General features: G+C 34.5%; 3 protein-coding genes and 2 long non-coding RNA genes across 5 annotated transcripts in view; 2 read left to right on the forward strand and 3 right to left on the reverse strand.

The window, feature by feature from the left end:
- LOC102653594 overlaps positions 1–23,046 on the forward strand; it is a 114,431-nt gene that overhangs the window by 38,016 nt on the left and 53,369 nt on the right. The window lies entirely within an intron of this gene.
- Positions 1,468–2,223, reverse strand: LOC725202 (chymotrypsin inhibitor). Its single transcript, XM_001121077.5, has 3 exons — positions 2,093–2,223; positions 1,688–1,812; positions 1,468–1,589 (listed from the first exon to the last, which is right to left on the reverse strand). The coding sequence occupies exons 1-3, from the start codon at positions 2,142–2,144 to the stop codon at positions 1,509–1,511; spliced, it is 258 nt and encodes an 85-aa protein (XP_001121077.2). The 5' UTR covers positions 2,145–2,223; the 3' UTR covers positions 1,468–1,508.
- LOC725380 (chymotrypsin inhibitor) lies at positions 3,967–5,304 on the forward strand. The gene is made up of 3 exons (XM_006563359.3): positions 3,967–4,353; positions 4,840–4,940; positions 5,060–5,304. The coding sequence occupies exons 1-3, from the start codon at positions 4,305–4,307 to the stop codon at positions 5,138–5,140; spliced, it is 231 nt and encodes a 76-aa protein (XP_006563422.1). The 5' UTR covers positions 3,967–4,304; the 3' UTR covers positions 5,141–5,304.
- On the reverse strand, positions 5,603–6,264 carry LOC113218518 (chymotrypsin inhibitor-like). Its single transcript, XM_006563358.3, has 3 exons — positions 6,106–6,264; positions 5,874–5,968; positions 5,603–5,785 (listed from the first exon to the last, which is right to left on the reverse strand). Exons 1-3 carry the CDS (start codon positions 6,152–6,154, stop codon positions 5,705–5,707), a joined length of 225 nt encoding a protein of 74 aa, XP_006563421.1. The 5' UTR covers positions 6,155–6,264; the 3' UTR covers positions 5,603–5,704.
- On the reverse strand, positions 10,424–13,530 carry LOC107965565. The gene is made up of 3 exons (XR_001705642.2): positions 12,672–13,530; positions 12,012–12,522; positions 10,424–11,647 (listed from the first exon to the last, which is right to left on the reverse strand). It is a non-coding gene; the product is annotated as an uncharacterized LOC107965565 (long non-coding RNA).

Consider the following 23,046-nt stretch of genomic DNA (forward strand, 5'->3'; position numbering starts at 1 on the left):
GAGGCTTGTTCGATCGATGTGCTTGTTTGCCGGAGGCGTTAGTTACGCGAGAAAAGTCACATTTGCGGACAGATTCAACGCGATTTCGATTAAACACTGTTCTGTTTACCCTTTGCACACGGCAAATAGATAACCTCTGTTCGATACTGAATCGCCATCCGATGTACGCAACGTTAACCTCCTCCCCCCTTTGATAAATGCGACTGGATCCGAACGGACTTGCTTGTTACATCGTTTCTTGTCTCGTTTCCGTCAAACGATTAGTTAAACTAGCCGTTTCGCTTTCGAATATAATCTTGTTATCTTGATGAGATTTTTGACAGCCTCGACGATATCGCACTTTATTTAATTCGTTTAATTATTTTTAGTGAAAACTTGAAAGTTTCCTTCCTGAAAAAAATAACATTTCTCGATTATAGCTCTCTTTATTTAATTTTATTTATACATATATACATATACATGTCGTTTAAATCTCGCGACTGTTTTTTTCTTTTTGTTCGAGAATAGATTTATCTTATTGATCGAAAGTGTACAAATGAAACGGTAAGTCAATGATTCATTTTAAATTGTAAGATTGATAATTCAATTGCGCGTGTTTCATAAATTTTGATAATTAATTGGAAATATGGAGGAGGCGAAAAATAAAATGATCGATCGTTTTAAAGATCAATATTTAATTTCGTAATGTCGCGAAAACAATCTTAATCGGATTTGAGATAAGATTTATAAAAATTTTCTTCAATATTTATAACAGCATATTTATTATCGTATTTTTGAAAAAGTTTTTTTTTTATAAGATATTGGATACTATTTTATATTCATCTGTACAATATAATATAATATTAATAATAAATAATAATAGTAATAAATTTATTAATTATTAAGTTAAATTTAATCTGATAAATAATTCAGAAATAATATAAAAGAAAACAATTGATAATATAGCGTATATAATGTATATAAATTTGCGCTCGATGTTCGCTCGTCGACGGTTCGATGGAAACTGGCGCGTATCAACACTGCGCGCTCTTATATATTTACATAGCGTGATCGTTAATATTTGCGAAGAAATTTTAACAATTTTCTCAATTTCTCGTTCTAAATCGTTCTAAATAAATTATTTGATACAAAAAATTAAATTTGAATTAACAAAATATTGTTAATAAATTGTAATTTTTTTTAAAATTAATTATATACAATTATATATTCTCTATTTTTATTTTTATGCGTTTATATTCGAAGAATTCGTTAAAAATAGATAAATATTACGAAAATTTATGTCAGTTTTTTTTTAAGCATTTTTTCTTAGTATATTTTTATAATAAAAACTAATATATATTTCTATAAAACAAAATTTATTAAATTAAAACTAGGTATAACTATATACAATATATAATAAATTACAATTATATAATTACACAATAAATTATTTGATAAATTATATATATATATAAAATTATATATAAATATATATAATTTGTCGATATTTAGTTTTTCACTTTATGAATTCAACAATCACGAGTCAAAACGCACTTGCTTTCTCTGTTTCTTACGAAACCTGGTTTGCATTGGCAGCCAATAACGCATTTCTGTAACAAAAAAAAATTGATACATACGTTAATTATTAGCCCATATGACGAATCTAAAAAATGTTAAAATCATAATTTAAATTTAATTCAAAACTAACGAGATTACAAATAGGCGATGCCGGTTTCTCACAAGTATCCACACATTCTGAACCACAACTCGTAAATTCTTCATTGACATCGCACTTCACGTCTTCATTTTCCGGGCTGCCATCAGGATATGCGTCTGTCGATCGGAGAGAAAATCAAATATTATTTAAATTGTCGTGAAACGAGATACTATCGTTAAAAATGAAACGATATTTTAAAAATCTGGAAAAACTGTCCACTTCACTAATAATAATACAATTACAGTTATTAATTGTTGTAATTTTCTAATTTTACTTAAAAGTTAAAGTTGTATAATAAAATTATTTAAAATTCTTATGTTTTTTTTCAATGAAAAGAAAGTAAATAAAAAAAAGAGATCAAATATTTTTTTAAATGAAAGACGTTATATTACTTACTAGAATACGCAATGGCTGCTAACAAAACGAAAATTGTTATTATTCGAGTCATAATAGTAAAAATAGTTTTAAAATATATAGTAATATATATATACTTCAATTAGTATAATAATAATAATAATACAACTTGAATTTTAATCTTCCGCTCTTGCTTTTATATTATTTCATCAGATTTTATCTTTCTTGATTTGGGAAAAAATATATAAGATATGATATCATACATTAAGTACATAATATATATTTTAAAATATACACATATATGATTGAAATCGTTTCGAATCGAATCGGAATTTAAATTATATTAGAATTTAATATTGATAATTGATCTTGATAATATTAAGATTATTATTTTATTTTTATCATTTATTTTCTTATTTTATTCTCATTAACATATCATTATTTAGATTAAACAATTTCTTCTTTTAAACAAATTATTAAGAAAATAATCAAAATAATCTAATCGAATTATTATAATATTGTCGCCGACCGAACAAGCAATGTCGAAGAAAGTTCAATATTCAATATTGTTGAATATTGAAAATAAACAATGTCTACATCATACTTACTATTATTATTCAAACGAAGGATTATTGAGGTTATTGGAAACAATTTCACGAAACGAAATTTCAACGTATATATATTGAATAACGATTTCATTTGAATCGTATTTATTGCATAATTTTACAAGAAAAAACGTAATAGGTGCCGTATCTTTCTATACGCATTGTTCGACGAAATTAATCAATCAACGCTGCAAAAGAACATACAATCGTGAATACGTTGACCGGTTTGAGAAACTCGAGGATCGATGATACATTTTTTCCTTCTCTTTCAACAAATTCCTCTTTTTTGACAAAGTCGATTCTTCTTGTTTCTGGTATCGTATCACGAATAATTTAATTTAAAATTGTTTTTCAAAATCATCGAACAATTTGATCCAATGTAATCGCAGATTAATAACAAGTTGTTCCTATACAACAACAAATTCACAATAAGAATATCGCTTAAAAAATTATTGATTCTTTATATCGTCCGACTAATTTAATCCGCATTACGTAATTCAAAGCATTAAAAGCGCTATAAATTTGGTTTACAGAAGAAAAAGGATCGACGATAGAACATAGAGGTTGGGCCTTTGATAACGAAAGGTGTGTTTATGTTTCGCAAATATGGACAATTGTTATTAGATGAATTATGATCGTTATTTTGCGTTAATTTAATTTTTAGAAAAATTTTCAAATAGAATTCGAAATACATATGATCGATTAATTGATTAATGATAATTATAGTGATAATAAATTACCTTTTTCATAAAGTACAAATATGATTAATTTTTCTTCTTTTGTTCTTTGATATATTTCAACGAATTATTGTACGACCAATATTTGTCGAAGCTATCGAGCAAACGTTTACTCTATTCTCTTTGATTCTATTCCATATAATTTTTTCTAAAAAAAAAAAACGATCGTGAAGAAAACTGGTTTAAACGAAAATAAAATCGTAACATAAAGAAGATATATATTATCGTAACAATCATAGCCTATAATTCGATGATCGATCACCGGTATTTCCCTTTGAAACGATATAACAATACTTTCTCAAGATAAACGTAAATAATATTTTCATAATTAAAATTTCCACGTAATAAATAATTATTAAATAATCGAATCGAAACAAGATGCAAAACAGTTTCGAACGAGAAGAGGAGATACAAAGATAACTTATCGATCGTTCGCAAATATCGTCGAGCAAATGAAAACATTACGTACGATATTTCATCGTCTAGTCGGGTTAGTCAAGAAATGGAGAATGACGTAATAACAAACGGAGATACGTAGGAAAGGATAAACGTAGTAGATCAACGAGAGGAAGAAGCTGAGGTCGAGGTTTCGTAAAGGGGCGTTCACATCGAGCGAATTTTCGTTCGAACGACAGGGATCGATCGAATCGAGGATAGACGAGTTACTTTCTATCGAACGAATCTTCGTGAATCGTTCTTCGATTTATTTTGACGTTTTTTTGGGGGTTTATTTATTTTAGATATTTTTAGATTTCTCGCCACAGACGGGAAAGAGAAAAGATGATCGATTCGGTTGTTGGAGTAAAATTCGTCTTGGTGCAAGCGTGGCGTAAGGTCACTATATAAAGCTGAGAAGTTCGATACGTTTAGTAGTTTCAGTCGTTGATCGTTCGAAAAAGTCTCGAATCAAATATGTCTCGAATCATCTTCATTTTGCTCGCCGCTATGGCGATTTTCTCCAGTAAGTAGCGTTTTTGTTATCGGGTTGAGAGTGAAAATTTTTGCAAATTTTCTGAAAGTTTTCTTTTTTTTTTTTTGTTGAATGTTCTTCATAGCGTATAACTTATATATTATACGCTTATCGATAAAAATACAGAATTGGATGTGTTTTTGGATACAATGAATTTATCAAATAATTTCAACGAGTTAACGTTTAAAAATGAATATTGCATATCGAATGTAGCATTGACAATAATCTCTCGGATAATCAACCGTCAATGTCAACTTGTACAAAAATACTTTCAAGGATAACTTTTATTCTCTAAGTATATTCGAATTCTTTAGAGCAATTTAATTTTTTTGTCCGAGGAAAGTAAATGGGAAAGTAAAATCTTCGTCGTAACTCGTTAAGAAGAATTCTTACTCGTGAAAAAGATGATCAATAATAATAAGTGTAGGGGGATATATTGTGATAAATAAATAACGTGATGACTTTGCGTTTTTGAAGGTTCATTTGGCGAGGAGTGTGGACCAAACGAGGTGTTCAATACGTGTGGATCGGCGTGCGCACCCACATGTGCCCAGCCAAAAACGCGTATTTGTACCATGGTTTGTAAAATACCGCATTTTTTTTTTTTCTTCTATATCTCTTTGTAAAAAAAAAAAATTCCTAATTTTCCTTGGAATTATATAATTGTGATTTTAACGATACATCTTATTTCTTTTAGCAATGTCGTATCGGTTGTCAGTGTCAGGAAGGATTCTTGAGAAATGGCGAAGGGGCATGTGTCCTTCCAGAAAATTGTTAAAATTCCCCGTTTAATTGGAATTCGCTTTCTTTCGTTTTCTTTCGCTTTTTTTGTTTCTTTGTTTTCTTGTTTGCTTTGCAGTGTTATCTTCTTTTAATTCAAAACAAACATGTATATATATATATATATAAACAATAAATAATAAACTATCGTTTCAAAACTTTTATTCGTTTTCTTAATTCATTTGTTATTCATCGAAGTACATACGAATCGAAAGAAACGCGTTACATTATCGTGTACTCGATACATCGTTTAACACACGATAAACGCAAACACGGGTTAATATCTTTCGAAAATAAGTCGCGAGTATGCGTAAAAATCTTTGGAAAGGATTATATATGCAAATTTACGTATTATCCTTGCCTCACAAATCGTGTAAAATATTACGAATGTAAAAAAAAAAAAAAAAAAGAAAAGAAATAAATAAAAATAAATTTACACGTGTTTAATCATTACATTTTATTTTTTTTCGAACACTCCTATATTTGAAGAATATCTTATATATCTTATATTCTTATATTTTGAAGAATAACATTTGTTTCAATCGATTCGCAACAAGGGATGTTAACAATGTTTAGGTAAGACACATTTGTTTGCGGCATTCCTTATGAATCCTTTGATACAAGCGCAGCCGGGTTGACACACCTGACAAACGATCAAATCGTATTTATACAATAAAAATCGAACGAGATCGGGTTTTTCACGGCACGTGTACAGATAGCGAGAGACCAACCTCGAGACATTCGATTCTTTCGACTCCACATCTTTGGTCGCAACCTCCGCATTCTTTAAATTGTTCGTTTTGTCCACAAGCGTTCACGTTGCTTACTAAATGCATCGGGACAACACAAAGTTTGCGATTGAGCAATAAACGAACGACAATAAAAAGAATAGAAATTGATGGGAAACGGATGATAAGTCTGAAAGATGGAGAATATTCCGTTGGATTTTAAACAAGTACTTACTACAGATATAAGCAACGACAAGGAGGACAAAGAGTATGGCACGGGACATTTTTGAAGCAGGATATTCTATCACAGTTTCTCGAGCGGAAAAATAATAAAAGTAACTACTTTTTTGAAATTTGTGAAAAACGGCCGGCCTTTATATTCCATTTATTCGGCCTTGTGAAAATTGTTCCTTTTATTTATTATTATTTTATCGTTTCCACTTGTCCGTTTCGTATCGCGCTAATGATATCCACTTAAAATACATATTTACACGTGCAACATTTAATGGAATATTTTACGTGTGACACGAGTGTATTACTCACGTGATCAATAGTTATTCGATTGTTTTTACAAAGAATTTAAGGAATGAAGAATCATAATCAATAATTGGAAATGTAAAAACCTTGAAGTATAAGGTTAAGTGTCAAATTTATAAATAGATTTCTTTGAAATCTAATAGATTTCTTATAAATTAAAAAAACTTGAGATTGAATTAAATATTGTCAATAAATGGATTGGATTTGTCTAATTCTTGCAATCGATAGATAATGTTTTTTATTCATCGAATAACGATTGCAAATTGTAACAACAATGTAAATAAATAAAAATTGTAAATAGAAAGTTAATTTCAAATTTTAAAATACTTATTTTCGTTTATTTATCTTTACCAGTTAAAAAAAATAACTCGTGAATTGTTTACTTGAGGTTATCGTTATATTAACATAAAAGGATGATTAACTGATAATATGATATGGAATATTAACCGACATTTCTCAAAATAACCGATGAAACTAAAACTCTAACATCATTTTTCTTGTTTTTACCAATTTATGTCAAATAATTGTTATCGAGAAATTAATTATCAAATAATTGTGAAACATTCAAGATTAGAGTAATCATTTCTTTCCAATGAGTAATATCTTATTCAAAAATTTCGTGATTACGATTATTCGATTCGAAGAAATATTTTTATTGTTTTTATCGCGAATGTGCGTTTTAATCCAAATCACGATGATGGTGAATATTTGAAATATATATATATATTCATAACATTGCACAACATTATTTATATTACAAATCGAATAAAATAATCGAAATAAAAATCGTACTGTGTTTAGCCGTCGAGTAAATTATTTAACATTTATCTAGGTATCTCTATTATTCGTTACTTTTTAACAGCATCGAACGAAACACGATTAATCGAATTTCAAGAAATCTCGCCTTTGTGGCAGAGATCACGACCTCCCCGTCTAGATTGTAGACTCGTTAAAAATCGTTACGCTATCTGAAAACGGTCGTTTTTCTTAAAATTACGCAATCCGACGGACAAATATTTACGATCGAAGAATAATATTTAATACAATCGTATGAAATAATATTTTCCAAAATAACATGGTATCCGTTATTATTATTATATCCTTATCTGTAATATTTACATGATTTCCATAGACGAATAGTCGAATACGAATATACAAGATTTCTTATTCCACTGTTATCGCATCATTAACATTAGAAGAATAAAAGAAAACGAAGAAATTCAGGTTTTGCTATATACAAAATACAAGTTTTCAATCTTCTTAAATTATACCAATTATATAGTCAATTTACATATGTACAATTGTAATTATCTATAAAGTCAAATATAAATAATACGAACGAATAAAAAGGAGAAAAGAAACAATCGGAAAAAGAATTGTGATAAGCGTTCCCTTTTCGCTATCTCGATTTCGACGAGAGAATCAATTCGATTTTTCTCGTATCGATCCATCAATCGCGCGCGGCATTGTCGAGGCTGTGCAATTAGCGTGGCTCGAAAGGGGTGAAAAGGAGGGTGGTCGAAGACTGATTCGATTGGGAAATTTTAGAGTCGTGGGTCTCCACTTTGTCAGCGCAGCGATCAATCCAGCATCCTGGATCTCTCTATCTTTCTCTCTCTTTCTCTCTCTCGTATCGGCGTTTGCTTTTACCTTAAATGCCATTTCGTTGTCTCGACCGACAACGAGTTCAAAAATTTTCCTCTCCGTCTCTCCTACGTCGGATCCCTCTTTCTTCCACGTTTTATTCAACGAGACCTCCCCGACAATCGAATATCCGACAGTCAAAATGCTATTTATTATTGAGCACTCAGCATCGACTTTCTACGTTTCCTTCCCTCCCTCGAACGTTCAACCCCTCCTCTCGAATAATAATTCGTTTCTGCAGTCGAACGCCCCCTTTATGAAATTTATTACCTCGTTCCACCTTACTTCTCTATTTTTCTTTCTACCTCATTTCTCTGCAAATTGACGAAACCTTAGAAAATACCATTTGTAATTCTCTTCACGATCATTCAATTTCTTCAATCTCGCCAATTCTCTGAAATAAAGCGACCAATCTTCAAGTAAGCAAATTTAAATATCTCTTCATCCTGAGAAACACGTGCAATATTTTAATTCTTCGATTCGATTTTCTATCGTTTCGTTTTTAGTATTATAATCCCCAATTTTCTTTAACGCAATTTAAAATTTAAAATTTGAGTTTTAAATCTTTAATAGCCTGAATCCTAAATGAAAAGATATTGGCATATCGACAAGTAGAAGTATCAAGAATTTAATTTAATCGATGAATTCGCCATCACCCGGCGTGTCTATTTAGCGTTTTCATGGGATGGGTGGGCAAACGGGTGGAGAGGCGCCGGTTCCACGTCACCCGGCGACCACCACCAGCCACTGACAGCGGGAAACTCGATTGGAAATGCTCGAGTTACCCTTCTCTTGGCAGCCGTTTCCCTTCTTCCTTGCCACCCTTCGCTCTTTACCCCACTTTTCACTCCCTTCTCCCTCTCCCTTCTCTCCTCCCTCCCTCCCCCTGTGCAACGTCACATCGAAGGAGGAGGCGAGCCGTGCGCCTCCTTTGTGCGCCCACCAAGGGCCACCATTTTACCCCCATGGAACGACCCGTTCTGACACACTGACCCGATATTAACCAGCGTCCAATCACCATCCCTCCCATTTCGAACAATGCCGGTCCTCTATTCCTGCCTCTTTTTTCTAAACAAATTTTTTTTTTGTCACGAGATAGATCGGGATAGATCCGTTCACGCACAGATTCCATTTCCCGCGGAGGAAATGGCCTTCGGCTCGGAGATAAATCTTTGATGAAGTTGTGCGTGTGTTAATACGTATTGATATAATTGTATTAATAGAAGAGTCAGTTTTTCCTAGCACTTTAGATAATTTATAGTGATAGACACTTTTAGATCTGTTTTTTTATATTGGTTATATTTATGTGTTTCTAAATTAATGATAATATCATACGCGTCCTATTTAAATAAGATTACAATATTTTTCTACGAAAACGTAACTTTAATTAACGGATCAATTCTTCTAAATTACGATAATTAGATAGCACCGGTTAAACGAGATGTAATAATTTAGATTGTCGATAATTTTAACACTCGACCGATATTTCTTTGTTGCTTGTTCTTCTCGAATAACCTTATCGAAGATAATCTCATGAAGGGAAATTTTGCTGTTAGACGAGACGTCCAACTTTTTTGTAGATTATAGGAACAGGATATCAGGAACATAAGAGCGTAGATAGAGGGTAGGTTTCAAAAGAATAGTAATCAATGTCGATAGAAAATGAAATCTCTGTGAATCGAATCTTTTTCATTGAAAATTTTTAAACATTCATGTCACTAAACTATTGAATGATTATTGAATGATATCATTTTCTTAACTAATCTTGAATTATTCGTTATCATTAATTATTGTTGCTTAATATTAAAAGTAGAAGAAAAAGAATATACAATATGGAATAATTTAAGATAATTAAAGCGATGATTCTGAATTAGCATTGTTTGGAATCTAATAAATTGAATAGGCTCTCGTTTATAACAAAATTAAAAAAAATTGATAATGATTGTGATTAGGATGCTGATAAAATTTAATCATCTATAAAATGAACATTTTATAGATCTTTGAACTCTTTGATTTGTAAAAATTTTCTTTTATCGATGAGATTTTGATGTGTAATTGATTTTTGTATTAATTAAAAATAATTAAATGATAATTTTTTTGAGTTTTTTCTTTTTTGATTATTTGTTTTTGCTGACGTGTAATTTGTTTGTTTTGTCAATTTATAGATCGAATCATTGAAAATGATTAATTTAGCTTGATTTTTATTAAAAGTGATAAATTTAAATGAAATGAAGTTTCTAAGAAATATTAATGTTTCTTAAAATAATATCCATCATTGTATAATACCATTCAAACGTTACTTAATTATAACATCAAATTTAAAAAAGCATAAAATTTAATTAAAGCTCCAGAAAGTTTCAATTTAGGAAAGAAAAAACTGATTCGCGTGTACAATTTTAAATCGCGCAGTATAAGAAAGTATTTTATCTTTGAATTGTTGTCGCCTTTGCAATGTTATCTTTCTTCGTTGAAATCATTACAATCAAACATCTTTAATATCTAATATCTTTAAATTAAGAAAAAGTTGTAATAAAAAAGATCAATGTATTTTAATTACTTTAGATAGAACAAAGACACGTGAATCAATGTGTCAATGCACTTGCGCAACTCTGAATCAATCTTACTTTATCCAGAATATCCTGAGTTTTGATCATGATCGATTTAGAATCAGAAAAAAAAAAAAGAAATAAGCATTATTACGAGATTCTCTGTTCTTAGAGATGGGTGTTACTGGCGAAGATGACTACGCCATCTGTCTGGATTCCCATAAAAGACTGTTGAAACTGAACGCAGATCCAAGTACACTCGAATTCCATTAGCTTTCACTATTAGCATTATAAATAACTGTGCAAATGGACACGCGCACACACACTACCAGCCAAAACTTTACGACTATATCATACATTTCATAAAATCTAAGAATTCGAATTAAACTGAACATTGGATTGGAAGCTAATTTTTTGGAAGCTAATTTCATTAATAAATTAATTAATGGAAAGATGAAAATGAAGAGAAAAGAAAATTTGATGCATAGTTGGCAGTCGTCATTGTATCTCGTAAAAAAAGTATAGATAATGAACAAAGTGCTGACTCTTTCGTATATTTTTTCAACATTCGTTAATATCGCAATATAAAAATAAGATTATATCGATGCGTTCAATAACAATCTTAATCTTATTATTCTCATTCTCTTTTTCTATCTATTTTTCTTTCGTAAAAATATCGTTTCGAGTTTAACGTCGTTTGATCTCGAACGTTTTTTTAACTCCATGGTACAACGTACTCGACGCATAAGGGATTTTCGATGGGCGTTTCTTCTGGAACGGTGACTGGTTTCCTGATCAGCGCCAGATTCCCAAAGGGATCCTCGCGTTTGCTTAAGCCGCTTTCTGGATTAGCGGAGGCAGTCGTTGTCCGGCTGCTGACTAGCCAGACTTTGCACCACGAAACCGAACGCAAGAACAATCGGAAAGTCAAACAGTTTGACTCGCCTCGAGCATGCTAGAGACGCTCCAATATTTGGATTCGTAATGTAATTCGCAAGTCGAAAGTGCTGAAACCTCTCGTTTTCCTTCTATTTATATTCGCCTTTTTCCCTGGAACGAGGCAGAACGAGATGAAAATCAAAAATGAGATTTCTAGATGGAATTGCTAAAGATTTACGATGTAAATTATATATATAAAGGTTCGATAATGGGGATTTCCAAAGAATCTCAAAATCTTAAATATTCGTTCGAGCGTTGTAAACATTTGCTGTAACCAATAACAAATTTATTATTTATTTCGAAGCGATTCTTGTTTGTTGAAATCTCGAGATATTCGAGAATTGAAAAAAAATTTCCGACGATATTTTTCCCAGACAGAAGAGTACGAAATTCAAAAACGTTTATTTTAATTCCCTTTTGATCGAGTTTTAATCGGGATTCGGACACGATTTTCGAAGAATTATCTAATTTTTACCGTGCAAGGTCAAAGGTAAAAGTTTATCGCATCTCTCGTTTTCCTCTCGCACTCCAGCCTTGATGCGCCGCAAGAAGAAGGGTTATCTGCGTCATAGATCGATGTTTGCGTTTCGCTTTCTCGGATTTGGCGAAACAACTGTTCACCAAATGCCACCATGCCACGATTTGTTTGCGGAGAGACCATCGTTTATTCGCATTCTTTCAAATCGATTAGCAATCTTTGTTGTGCCAACAGATATTGCGCAAACATCGCTGCTATCCGACCAAGCCAATCTCTCAACGAGATGTTTAAATGAAAATTCCGAAGATGAAAGAAGAAAAAAAAAAAAAAAATTCGAATATTTCCTTTCATCTTGTCACAAAAGCTTTCAAAGCTTCTCGATAAAAATCAAACGAGAAACGATACGTACTTTAATCTTCTTCCCATTGAATTTAAAGATAAAAAACAACATTCTTCTTTGTTTGAGCGAGATTAAATTCACCTTGCACGATTGAAAACACACTCGATTCTGCAAGAGACGAAGAAACAATTATAAAAGAAAATTTATAATATAAGAAATATTTATATTTATATATAAGAAAATTTTCACATAGCTTCATAACTTCACTTTTTACCATAAATCAAGAATTTTGCTAATTGGCCAATTTTATTACAAACCTCGGGCAAAATACAAAATGATCCGTAAATGCAAAACTCTTTACCCATACAAATCGGTTAATCAAAAATTTCAACCGCACTCTCGCGATTGTACGCGTGTGTCGAAAGATCGTGGCAGCGATTCGCGCGCGTGCAACACATATATAAGCAATGCATACGTATATAACGCGTGCACACATCGAAAGACGGAAGGTAGGTCGAACGTAAGCCACACACATCAGCAGCAGACCAGCCTCGATTCGAATTTCGCATGCTGCTCGACACGTGCGCTCCGCCGATCCCCCTTCTGCGGTCGAGCGGAGGGAGAGAGAGAGGGGGAGGGAGGGAGCCTGGCTCGAGGGGTTGCTCGAGTTTCCAGCGGGCATTTGTTTAATTGGGAACCGACATGGCCGCCCGAGCTCACCCCTGCATCCGACCGCCCCATCTGCACGATCACATCCTCGTGGAAATGCGTCCCGTGCCACGTGCACCTCGGTTTTTCGTCCTGTGACCTTGATTCTCTCGCTGCACCCGTCAAAGGAATCGACGGTGATGGATCTTTTCTCCTCTTCCAATCTTTCGAAAGAGGAAGCTTTATATGGAAGAGAATTGGTTAAAATATATTCTTCGATATATTCCAGTCCTGATTAAAACTCGACCAAAAGAGAATTAAAGTAAATAAAATTCCATTGAATTTCGTCTCACTTTTAGATTAATTTCTAAGGATGATTGAAAAAATACAAAGTTTCGGAACATTTTGAACGACAGATCTTTGCAGAAGAATAATTCTTCGTTTCTTCCACGATTCAATATACGACAAACGCTTTGTGTAACTTTGTGCGCAATTTTTGCTCTCTCTGCAACTTTACTCTTTCCTTTCTCTCATGCATATATATATATATATATATATGTTCCGCCAAGTTCTTATCCCGCGAAGCTGGAAAAAACTTTGAACAGGAAGCGGGGCTTACGGAGGGATCCCGGTGGCAGAAATTCCGCGGGCGAGTTTCCACGGCGCTGTAACGACGCAGATTACTCCCCTTTGTTAGTTCACTTGTCGTGCAAGCTGTTATCGGCGAGGGGTCCGACTGTGAAATTTCCGCAGCGGGCAACATGGCCGCGGCCGGATCAACCCCTCCGCGTCAAGTTTTCCGCGTCTCTGTTCCGCTGGATAGGGGGATCAAGCGAGAGGGTAGAATGGGATAGAGGGGGAGGGCCGTATTCCGCTCGCGTTTTACGCACTGCGTACGTTATTGTCGCGAGTTCATTTCTCTTCCTCCTCGCCGTTCGGCCACGCCGCCATTCCATTCACTCGAACTTCAACTTCGGTGGATCAAAGTGACATTATGTCACTGAAATTCCTTCGCCACCTATAATTCGCTCTTTGCGGAGGATTTGCTATTCGAGGGGGAAGGACCAAGTCTTTGTTCGCTTCCTCGTAAAACGTGTACACTGTTCGTATTCCGGGCCGCCATATGGGCGAGGATCAGACTACTGCGATTTTTTGTTCCATTGTCTGTTATTAGTTTCGTTACGCGAGAATGTTACGGGTTTGAATAACGAGAAATCGATTGTCAATTACTTAATTATGATGATTTTGTTAGCGAGAAGAGAGAGAGAGAGAGAACTGAGAAATTTATAAATTAGAATACAGTTTCTACATTGCTGTCTTCCTATATTGCCGCTTCTTTTGTCGATGAATTATAATTATTATATAATAAGAATTAAATAATAAGAATATTCTGACGAATAATGTGATGGTTCTATTCGCACAATCAGAATGATTAGTAGAGGATAAGTAGACAAAAGCTTGATCTGACAAAAACTATATAATCTTCGAATAACAAAAATGTTATTCTATTCAATATAATTACTCTAATAAATAATAAGAATATTCTGACGAATAATGTAATGATTCTATTCACACAATCACAATGAAAAGTGGATAATAGATAAAAACTTGATCTGACAAAAACTGTATAATCTTCGATTAACAAAGATGTTATTCTATTAAATATAATTATTCTATTAAATAATAAGAATATTCTGACAAATAATGGTTATATTCACACAATCACAATGAAAAATGGATAAGTAGACACTTGATCTGACAAAAGCTGTATAATCTTCGATTAACAAAAATGTTATTCTATTAAATATGATTACTCTATTAAATAATAAAAATATTCTGACGAATTGTAATGATACTATTTGCACAATCACAATGAAAAGTAGATAAGTAGATCTGACAAAAGCTGTATAATCTTCGATTAACAAAAAATGTTATTCTATTAAATATGATTACTCTATTAAATAATAAAAATATTCTGACGAATTGTAATGATACTATTTGCACAATCACAATGATGAAAAATGAATAAGTAGACGCTTAATCTGACAAAAATTGTATAAACTTCGAAGAATGTTATTCTATTAAATATGATTACTCTATTAAATAATAAAAATATTCTGACGAATAATGTGATGATTCTATTCGCACAATCACAATGAAAAGTGGATAAGTAGATCTGACAAAAACTGTATAACCTTCGAATAACAAGGATGTTATTTTCATTCAATTTTACATGTCAACAGTTGTGAAGCGAGAGAAGAAATCGAGACAAGATTTCTTTTTTCTTATGGAAAAGCAAAGAAATCTGAAGCGTGTGTTTTGCGTGTTTAACGCTGAATACAGGGGATGTAGAATAGGCCTTTACCTAAAAAAAAAAAGAGAGAAATTTCACCCTTAGCCCGGGTATTATCAAGCTCACGAGGATACTTTCTAGGCAAATGGTCCGCGGTTGTTCCGATGGATTAGAAAATACCGGTTGAAGGGCTTTTCCCGTCACTTCTTGGCTGGGGGAGAAGGGTCTGGATCTCGCGTAAAGGAGAGTAGGCCATTCAATCGGCTCGTATTTATCCTCGACTAATTAATGAAAAAGAGGAAAGGGAGGGGAAAAGGAGCGGATAAACAGAGTTCGCGAGCAAACTCTCGCTATTCGATCCAATACCATTTCGACCCGCAAAGAGAGAGGGAGAGAGAGAGAGAGAGAGACTCCCCCTTCTCTCCCGTAACTTCAGAGAATTTTCTTGGACGATCGAACGTGGAATTCAGTTCGAGGCAAATGGAGATTCTGTCGACGAAAAAGGAAAATAAGAGACAGATCGTAACATGTTCAATTTTTCAAATTTTAAACATTTCGAATGATTAAAGGAATTCGCGATCATCGATCAATCACACGATCATTACACGTGATATAAATATACGAAATATAAATATTTATAAAATTTTATATTCAAGCTTTGATATCAATCAATATATATAAGATATGTTTACGAGACGAAGAAATATAATAAGATATAAATAATATTTTATCTGAGAACTTCATACGATATCGCAAGATATTTCATCAAAAATTGATTCGACGAATATTTATAATAAAAAAGAAAAATATCGAATTGAATAAATAAATAAAATCTTTTATCCCTTTCTATATTAAATACACATACATTTGATTCTCGTTTAAAATTAAAGCGAGATTTAAGAATCATTGACACGATGATGGAGAGGAGGAGAATTTTCATTGAGCCCACAAGTGGCTCGTTACACGGGCCTTTCCCCCCCTCTCCTTCCCTTTATTCCCTCCCTGAAAGATCCCTCGCCGACTATTTCACGAAATGGGCGTCCGTTCGTACGAATGATCGGCAAATCGATCGGAAAAATGATTGGGTGGCTTGTCGGACAGAATCGGTCGGATCTCGGACGAAAATATAACGGTGAGCAAGATAAATACGTTTCCTCGGCAGGGAGAGGTGGAGGGAAGGGAGATGGTAAAGAAGCGACAGAGATTTCTATTAGCCCTGACGAGGATCCGTTCCCTCTTCAACAGAGCTTCTCGGTTTTCATTTCGCAATTAGTGTAACAAGCTTGCAGAGAAATCGAGAAACGATCGATCCTGCGTGTTCCTTGCCCTCGATGATTGTGTCGGATAATAATGAACACCTACTCTCCCCCCCTCGTGATGGCTAAAGTTGTAATAAATTTACTGTATATATCTGTATATATCTCTGCATATCGTTGTATTAATATTCATATTTCGTTGAACGACGAATTTCTATTCTTTAGAATTTTTTCTTTCTTCCAATCTCTTTGAAAATACTCTCGATTTATGATCAAAATATTTATACGTCGAGAGAAGAAACAGTTTAAATGAATTTCGAGGTAGGGACGAATGAAAATTTGAAAAAAATTTTTTTCTCGAATTTCCAAAAGATTGTCGACAGGATTTTTGAAACGAATATTCCTTCTGCGCGATAAATGATCAATAATATTTTCAAATACGTTATTACATAATATTTGTTCGTTAAAGTAACAGTATTTTTAATATTTCGCGTCGAATTGATTCAAATTTTCTCCAACGGATAACAAACAATCGAGAGAGAAAAAGAGAGAGACGAAGAGTTAATCAGTTACGTACACGCAAGAGTAATAATTTACGCAACGGACATAAAAAGGAGTCGCAAACGAGAAGCGGTGAAAAATACCTGTCGTAAGAAACACCGCGTCGTGAATTCTTCTCACTGTTTCGCGGAGAGAACCTCCATCCTCATTTCCATTTCGAATTTTTTTTTTCTCTTTCCATGATGTATCTCCACTTACGCGCCGCTCTTTCGGAATTTTTCACCACGGAATCGCTCCATCGGCCCATCGGAGTGAAGGACGCTTCCTTCTGGCCGACGAATGTCATTTTTCTCACGGGTTAGACCTTTGAGTCGGGGCGGGCTATCGATATCATTCGCACACTTGCAAACAAACGCCCGCGTCAGCGCGGACGAGGTCCACTTTACAGAGGGTGAATATTCTCTTAACGTTCTCTGAATCCTCTTAGAAGGAGAAAAAAAAAAAAGAAAGAGGGAGAGAAAGAAGTAGCTTCCGATCGATAGATAACCGAATATCTCTTCTCGTTTAAATCTTAGACAGTATGGAATTCTCTTCTCGTAACCTAGTTACCGTAATAACATTCTTAGATCTTAGATTAAAATCTGGGTTATCGTCGAGATAATGGGGGAAAATGAAGCACGTATTGTTTTGGAATTTGAATTAATTTCGATCACGATTTTTCTTTAATAATAATTGTGTTTCAAAAAAGAAAAAAAAAGGTTTCGTTATTTTTAACGTAAAGATTGGAAAAGATTGAATTTATACATAACGCGCGAGTTATTCCGTTTCGTGCATCAATTCTCCATGAGAAATTTATACGATCGATCGGATGCCTCGTGCCTTGCGAGATCCGGCCGCGGAATCCGCGCCAGCCAGGGAGGAACAAAGAGGAGCGAGCCGAAAATCCAGCCATTGTCTCGACACTCCCCAATACGGATAATCTCGGGAGGCTGGATGTGTTCCCCTGCGGGAGTCGCGATAACGTCCTGAAACGAAGAGAGAATGGCCAGGCGAAGGGTTGTTGCCTCGCCGCTTTTCGATCCGCCAAATTTTTTAAAGGTCTCTCTCGATATCGAACAGAGGCTAGAAATGGATAATAATGAATAGATAAAAATAAATTGGTTGTATGCAGTTATATTAAATCGTGATGAAAAAATGTTTAATTCTTCTGTAATCTTCCAAGATAAGAAATATCTTATTCTTATCTAATAAAAAAACGATATTTATTGCGTTCTCAAAGTTTAAATTAGAAAAGATTAGATGATCGATAGAAGAGAATAACAAGTCGAACGAATTTTCACAGATCAGAGATGAAAAAAAAAAAAATGTCATATTAATTTATTACACGATTTCCTGTAAAAAAAAAAAGAAAAAAATCCTAATATAATTTTCTAGTCACGTTCCCTTGAGTTATTAACGACTGCTTGGAAATGAAACACGTGTCTACTTAATCGCATTAACGTTTCTCCGTAAGGATGAGTCTTTCACGCCGCTGTCTGAGCGCAAATATTAGCCAACGATATTTTTCCCTTCGAATGTTGGCGGGCAAGAAGATCTCGTGTTTACGCCGGTTCTTTTCGAGCTCTCTCTCTCTCTCTCTCTCTCTTCAACTCGTCTCGCAAAAAAAAGAACAGTGGCACATTAGCGAGCGAATCGGTTGGCGAATGTTGCGTCATTGCGTTATTTCCAACCGAAACTTCGGTGAGTTTTACGATCCGAAACCGTACGTTGTTTTCCAGGGAAAATCCTCGTCCCGTTTTACGATGTTTGTCTTGGCCATTAGCGCAAATAATTTTCAACCGTACGCCGGAAATTATAATATTAAGTATTCTTTCCGATTATACGTTTTTGCCAAGCGAAAATAATCCTACGAATGTCTCTAATAAATATATGTATACCTTTTTCTATATTAATATTCAATTTATATGATTTATACGTAATAATTCTCAATGCAATGTCTCATTTTTATCTATTTGTCTAAACGATAAATACTCGATACTTGATAAGAAAATATATTATCTTATCAAAATCAAAAAAAATATAACGATGTAAAATTTAGAAATTTAAAAATATTTATTTTTAATCATTAATTATTCCCTCAATCCCTTATTTTTTCCTCATATCTTTATCCCTCTTAAGATTCGAATTGACGATCGAATATCTCTTAAATCTCTAACGAGAAAATATTCTGTGAACGGAATAGAGGAAGGAACTACCTGAAGAGCAACAACCTATCATCGACAGTTGCCTGAATTTTCTTCCTCGCAATTTTTTCCTTCCATTTCAAAGTAGACGCTTGAAATTTAAGATAAAAGTTACTTACTTAAACAAGCAAAGAAGGAGAAATAAAGTAAAGAATCCAAAGTACTTGGGTTCGATTGGTAGGAAAAATCAGCGCGAGGAACGTGTCCCAAATGTGATCGGTGAATGGATCGATCTACGTGATTGGAATAAAGCGAAGAGGGAGGGATTGGTGCGCGACAGGGAGGAGGAGAGAGGCCACGGGGCGCTAACTAACGCCATAATCAAGTAAGCAGTTTAGTCGAGCGATCCGGTTACGTGGATTTAACCTTCCGTATCGGCGAGGCGTCACTGATTGGTTTACAGATCTGCTGAGCCGAGGCTCGGAGACGCTCAAAGGCCCTCCACCTCTCTCTCTAGTTAACTTCCCCTGGAACGAGGATCCATCTTTTTCCCTTCCATCCCCCTTTCGGGGATGTTTCGTTAATTTTCCTCCGATTCCGCCTCGTCTGCCAAGCCGCTTCGCACCTTTGATTTCGCAAAGCCCCTCCCCCCCAGTCGACACCCTATAAATAAGTTACGCTTAATCGCCAAGATTCTCGCCGAGATCTTTTTCAATCTTTCGTGTCCTTTGTAATTCGATCCCCGTCCACGGGAAGGGAGATCTTTGACGATCCGCAATGCGGCAGATTCAGGCAAGAGACAAAAAGAAAAAAAAGTTGCGTGCACCCGCGACGATTAATATGCGCCACGGGGGTGGGAAACGTGGGGTGGGTGGTGACGAAGGGGGATGAATTTATCGGTGGCGGATGGTGGCGACGAGATGCGACAGGGGAAGAAGAGAAAAAAAGAAGGAAAGAAAAAGAAAAGAAAAGGAAAAAAAAAAGTTGCCGTTGGCACAACATTAGCGAGGAAATTCGTAGGAGATGCGAGGAGGAGTTGCTTGCACGCATCGTTTCGCGAAGTATTATTCTCCCTGGAGATCAAAGATATTATATATTGTTTCGAATGTATTGTAAAATTCTTCTCTTTTGTTAGATGAAGTTTAATGAAATTTGTTGAAAAAAGATACGATCGAGAGCCGCGATTATCTGAACGATATTTCTTTTTTTTTTTTTATAAATGAATAATGTAATGTTTTGATGACAGATTTTTGCCACTTGTGCATTATCTACTGCATTATCTCTGCAGCGTGTAAATGACGCATCATTGACGCAAAAAACAATCTTCATGGCAATCTTCAGCAACGATTCAATCTTTTTCTAATTCAATTCAAGAAATAAAAAAATAATTCAAGAGTAGTATAGTAAATTTAAATATCGATAAAAAAAAAAAGATCTTTGGAAGAAGCGTTTCGAACTGGAGCAAGATTTCGTCGATTTGTCAAATGGACCCTGAAACGCTCCCTTTTTTTCCATCGAAGGAAGAGAGGCGAGGAGAGTGGGGGAAAAGGGTCGCGTTTTTCACAGAGGAAGAAGGATGATGGTAATCGGAAGGGAGAGAGACGCGATTCTTTAATAATTTCGAGCAGCGGGAGGGGAGAAGCGGCAAGATCGCGTCAGATTGTTGACAGACGTGAAAAATGTCACTCGTATGCAAAGCAAATTGTGCCAGCCCGTTCGCCGCGTACCGTTTCATCATATACCCGTTGCCCTCCCGCCGAAAATTTAATTCTCGGCCTGCGAGAAAACCTTTTGCCTTTTCTCCTTTCCGTTCCTTCCTATTTCCCCTCTTTCTCCCCCTCCCCCGGGTTAATATAACGGCCGCGCGAGCGAGGGGGGACACCTGCGGTCGCCTCTTTAAAAATGATTAACCTGGTTAAAGGGAAGGAGCCCGCTCCAACGTCCTCGATGAAAAATGAATCCGGGCCGTCGTTTCAGAACGGCGAAAGGCGTCGTTAACTCTTCCTACCGGGCCTCATATTTAATGATTTCACCCGTGGCAAGAATTACCCTTCTTGGACAAAACTGCGTAGGGTACATACGTAAGCAGTGTCGCTGCGTTGTCCTAAGTATGGTAAATTAGGATCCCCGGGCCGAGACGATTTTATTACATTATATACACACGTTTCACGTTTCTTATGATTTATCGATTGTCCACGTGTAATTGTATATTGAAAATCATCCTCTTCCTCCTATTCTTGAATATCTTTGATATCTTAAAAAGAAAATGTGCAATTTTTTGTAATATCTTAAGAATTTTTGTTATTATTTTTATCTAAAAATAATTTATAAAATCTTTATCTAAAAATCTTTATCTGTTGAAGAATTACGATAAGGAATTATACGCGTTATTTTGATTTGTCACATAAATTCGATTCGTTATCAATTCTGAATAAAATGCGCGTCGATCACGAATCGATCGCGTGCACGGTCGAAATTCGGAATTTTCTCGGCGAATCAAATTGGAAAAGGGGCTCGATCCAAATTAGCATTACATTAGAGGGAGGAACGTTACCGGTTGGCAAAAATTCTTTGACAAAGGGGCGCGTTCCTCTTCTCGAGGACTCTCCTCGAGTTCTGGTTCCTTATTATATTCGAGCGTGTATCGATCCCTCATTATACACGAGATGTACCCCTCGAAATGCGCTTCGATGCTCGTGTGTAGCGTAATCGTTTCGCCTCCATGTTAAATTGCCTCGTTAAGCTGTCGTCGGGAAACGTTTCAACCAGGAAATTAATTGCGGTTTTATAGCGAGAGCAATAACCCATCGAGCTAATCAATTTCCAACGATATTTCGTTTTAAAATCGTTCAAAGAAAAAAAAGAAGAAAAATCATTGCAATGTATCGTTTCCCTCACTCTCAAATTTTCGATTCTTTCTTTAATAACTCGTTACTTTTTACGTCGTAAACGTTGTTTGCTCATTTTCATTATATTCGTGGAAAAATAATTCGAATATTTGAAAAAAGATAAAAGATAAATATAGATAAGTGAACAAATGTGCACTGCTATTGATTATCAATTCATTGTTTGTAAATAAACTCCAACACACACAATTATAATTAATATAATTTCTTCTAAAAGAATTGAATTATTATTTTCGAGTTTTTTCATTTCGATCGAGTCCAAAAAAAGAAAGAAAGTGAAAATATTACAAAAGGATTTCCTTCTAGGTTAACGCATGAAACATCCGATCCGCTCTTTCTCTTTTACCCCCTCGTTGCCCTGCGAGACTTAATGAAAACCGTGATTGAAGCCGGTGCACAAGGGGCCAATCGATCGGCAGGAATCACGAGGAGGGTGTTTGGCAGCCAATCATCGGCCTCCCTCGAAGGGACCGACACTTTTTTCCCCGTGTCTCCCTTCGATTCATGAGTTGACTTTACTCGATTGTTCAACTTTTATCCTTTCCTCTATTAATCGATCTCTTGTGCATCATCGAAATTTTTTTTTTTTTATTCTTAGCTAACTAATTCCTCCTATCGAATTAAAATAGTAATCGCGACAAACTATATATCTATTCAATTTTTTTATTATTTATTATCTTTTAATTAAATTTTATCATTGTGTTTTTATTTTTTTTTTCTATATCAGACATATTATTGTAAAACATTAATCCACGATATTTATTATCGGGATTAAACGAGAGATTAATTATAATTAATAATTTCATATAACGAAATAAAACATATGATGATAAATCTCGAGTATGAACTTATGGATAATCTTTGAGAAACTTTGATTCCTTTAACCTCGGAAGAAGAGTGTTTCG

The sequence above is a fragment of the Apis mellifera genome, linkage group LG15 (assembly GCF_003254395.2).
Source record: "Apis mellifera strain DH4 linkage group LG15, Amel_HAv3.1, whole genome shotgun sequence".
Classification (NCBI taxonomy): domain Eukaryota; kingdom Metazoa; phylum Arthropoda; class Insecta; order Hymenoptera; family Apidae; genus Apis; species Apis mellifera.

Coding starts and splice junctions, on each gene's coding strand:
- LOC113218518 (XM_006563358.3), bottom strand. CDS start 6,154: ATGTCCCGTGCCATACTCTTTGTCCTCCTTGTCGTTGCTTATATCTGT. Junction 5,969..6,105: donor TGTCGTTGCTTATATCTGTA/GTAAGTACTTGT, acceptor CGATGCATTTAG/TAAGCAACGTGAACGCTTGT. Junction 5,786..5,873: donor AAAGAATCGAATGTCTCGAG/GTTGGTCTCTCG, acceptor ATCGTTTGTCAG/GTGTGTCAACCCGGCTGCGC.
- LOC725380 (XM_006563359.3), top strand. CDS start 4,305: ATGTCTCGAATCATCTTCATTTTGCTCGCCGCTATGGCGATTTTCTCC. Junction 4,354..4,839: donor CGCTATGGCGATTTTCTCCA/GTAAGTAGCGTT, acceptor GCGTTTTTGAAG/GTTCATTTGGCGAGGAGTGT. Junction 4,941..5,059: donor AAACGCGTATTTGTACCATG/GTTTGTAAAATA, acceptor TATTTCTTTTAG/CAATGTCGTATCGGTTGTCA.
- LOC725202 (XM_001121077.5), bottom strand. CDS start 2,144: ATGACTCGAATAATAACAATTTTCGTTTTGTTAGCAGCCATTGCGTAT. Junction 1,813..2,092: donor AGCAGCCATTGCGTATTCTA/GTAAGTAATATA, acceptor TCCGATCGACAG/ACGCATATCCTGATGGCAGC. Junction 1,590..1,687: donor CATCGCCTATTTGTAATCTC/GTTAGTTTTGAA, acceptor TTTTTGTTACAG/AAATGCGTTATTGGCTGCCA.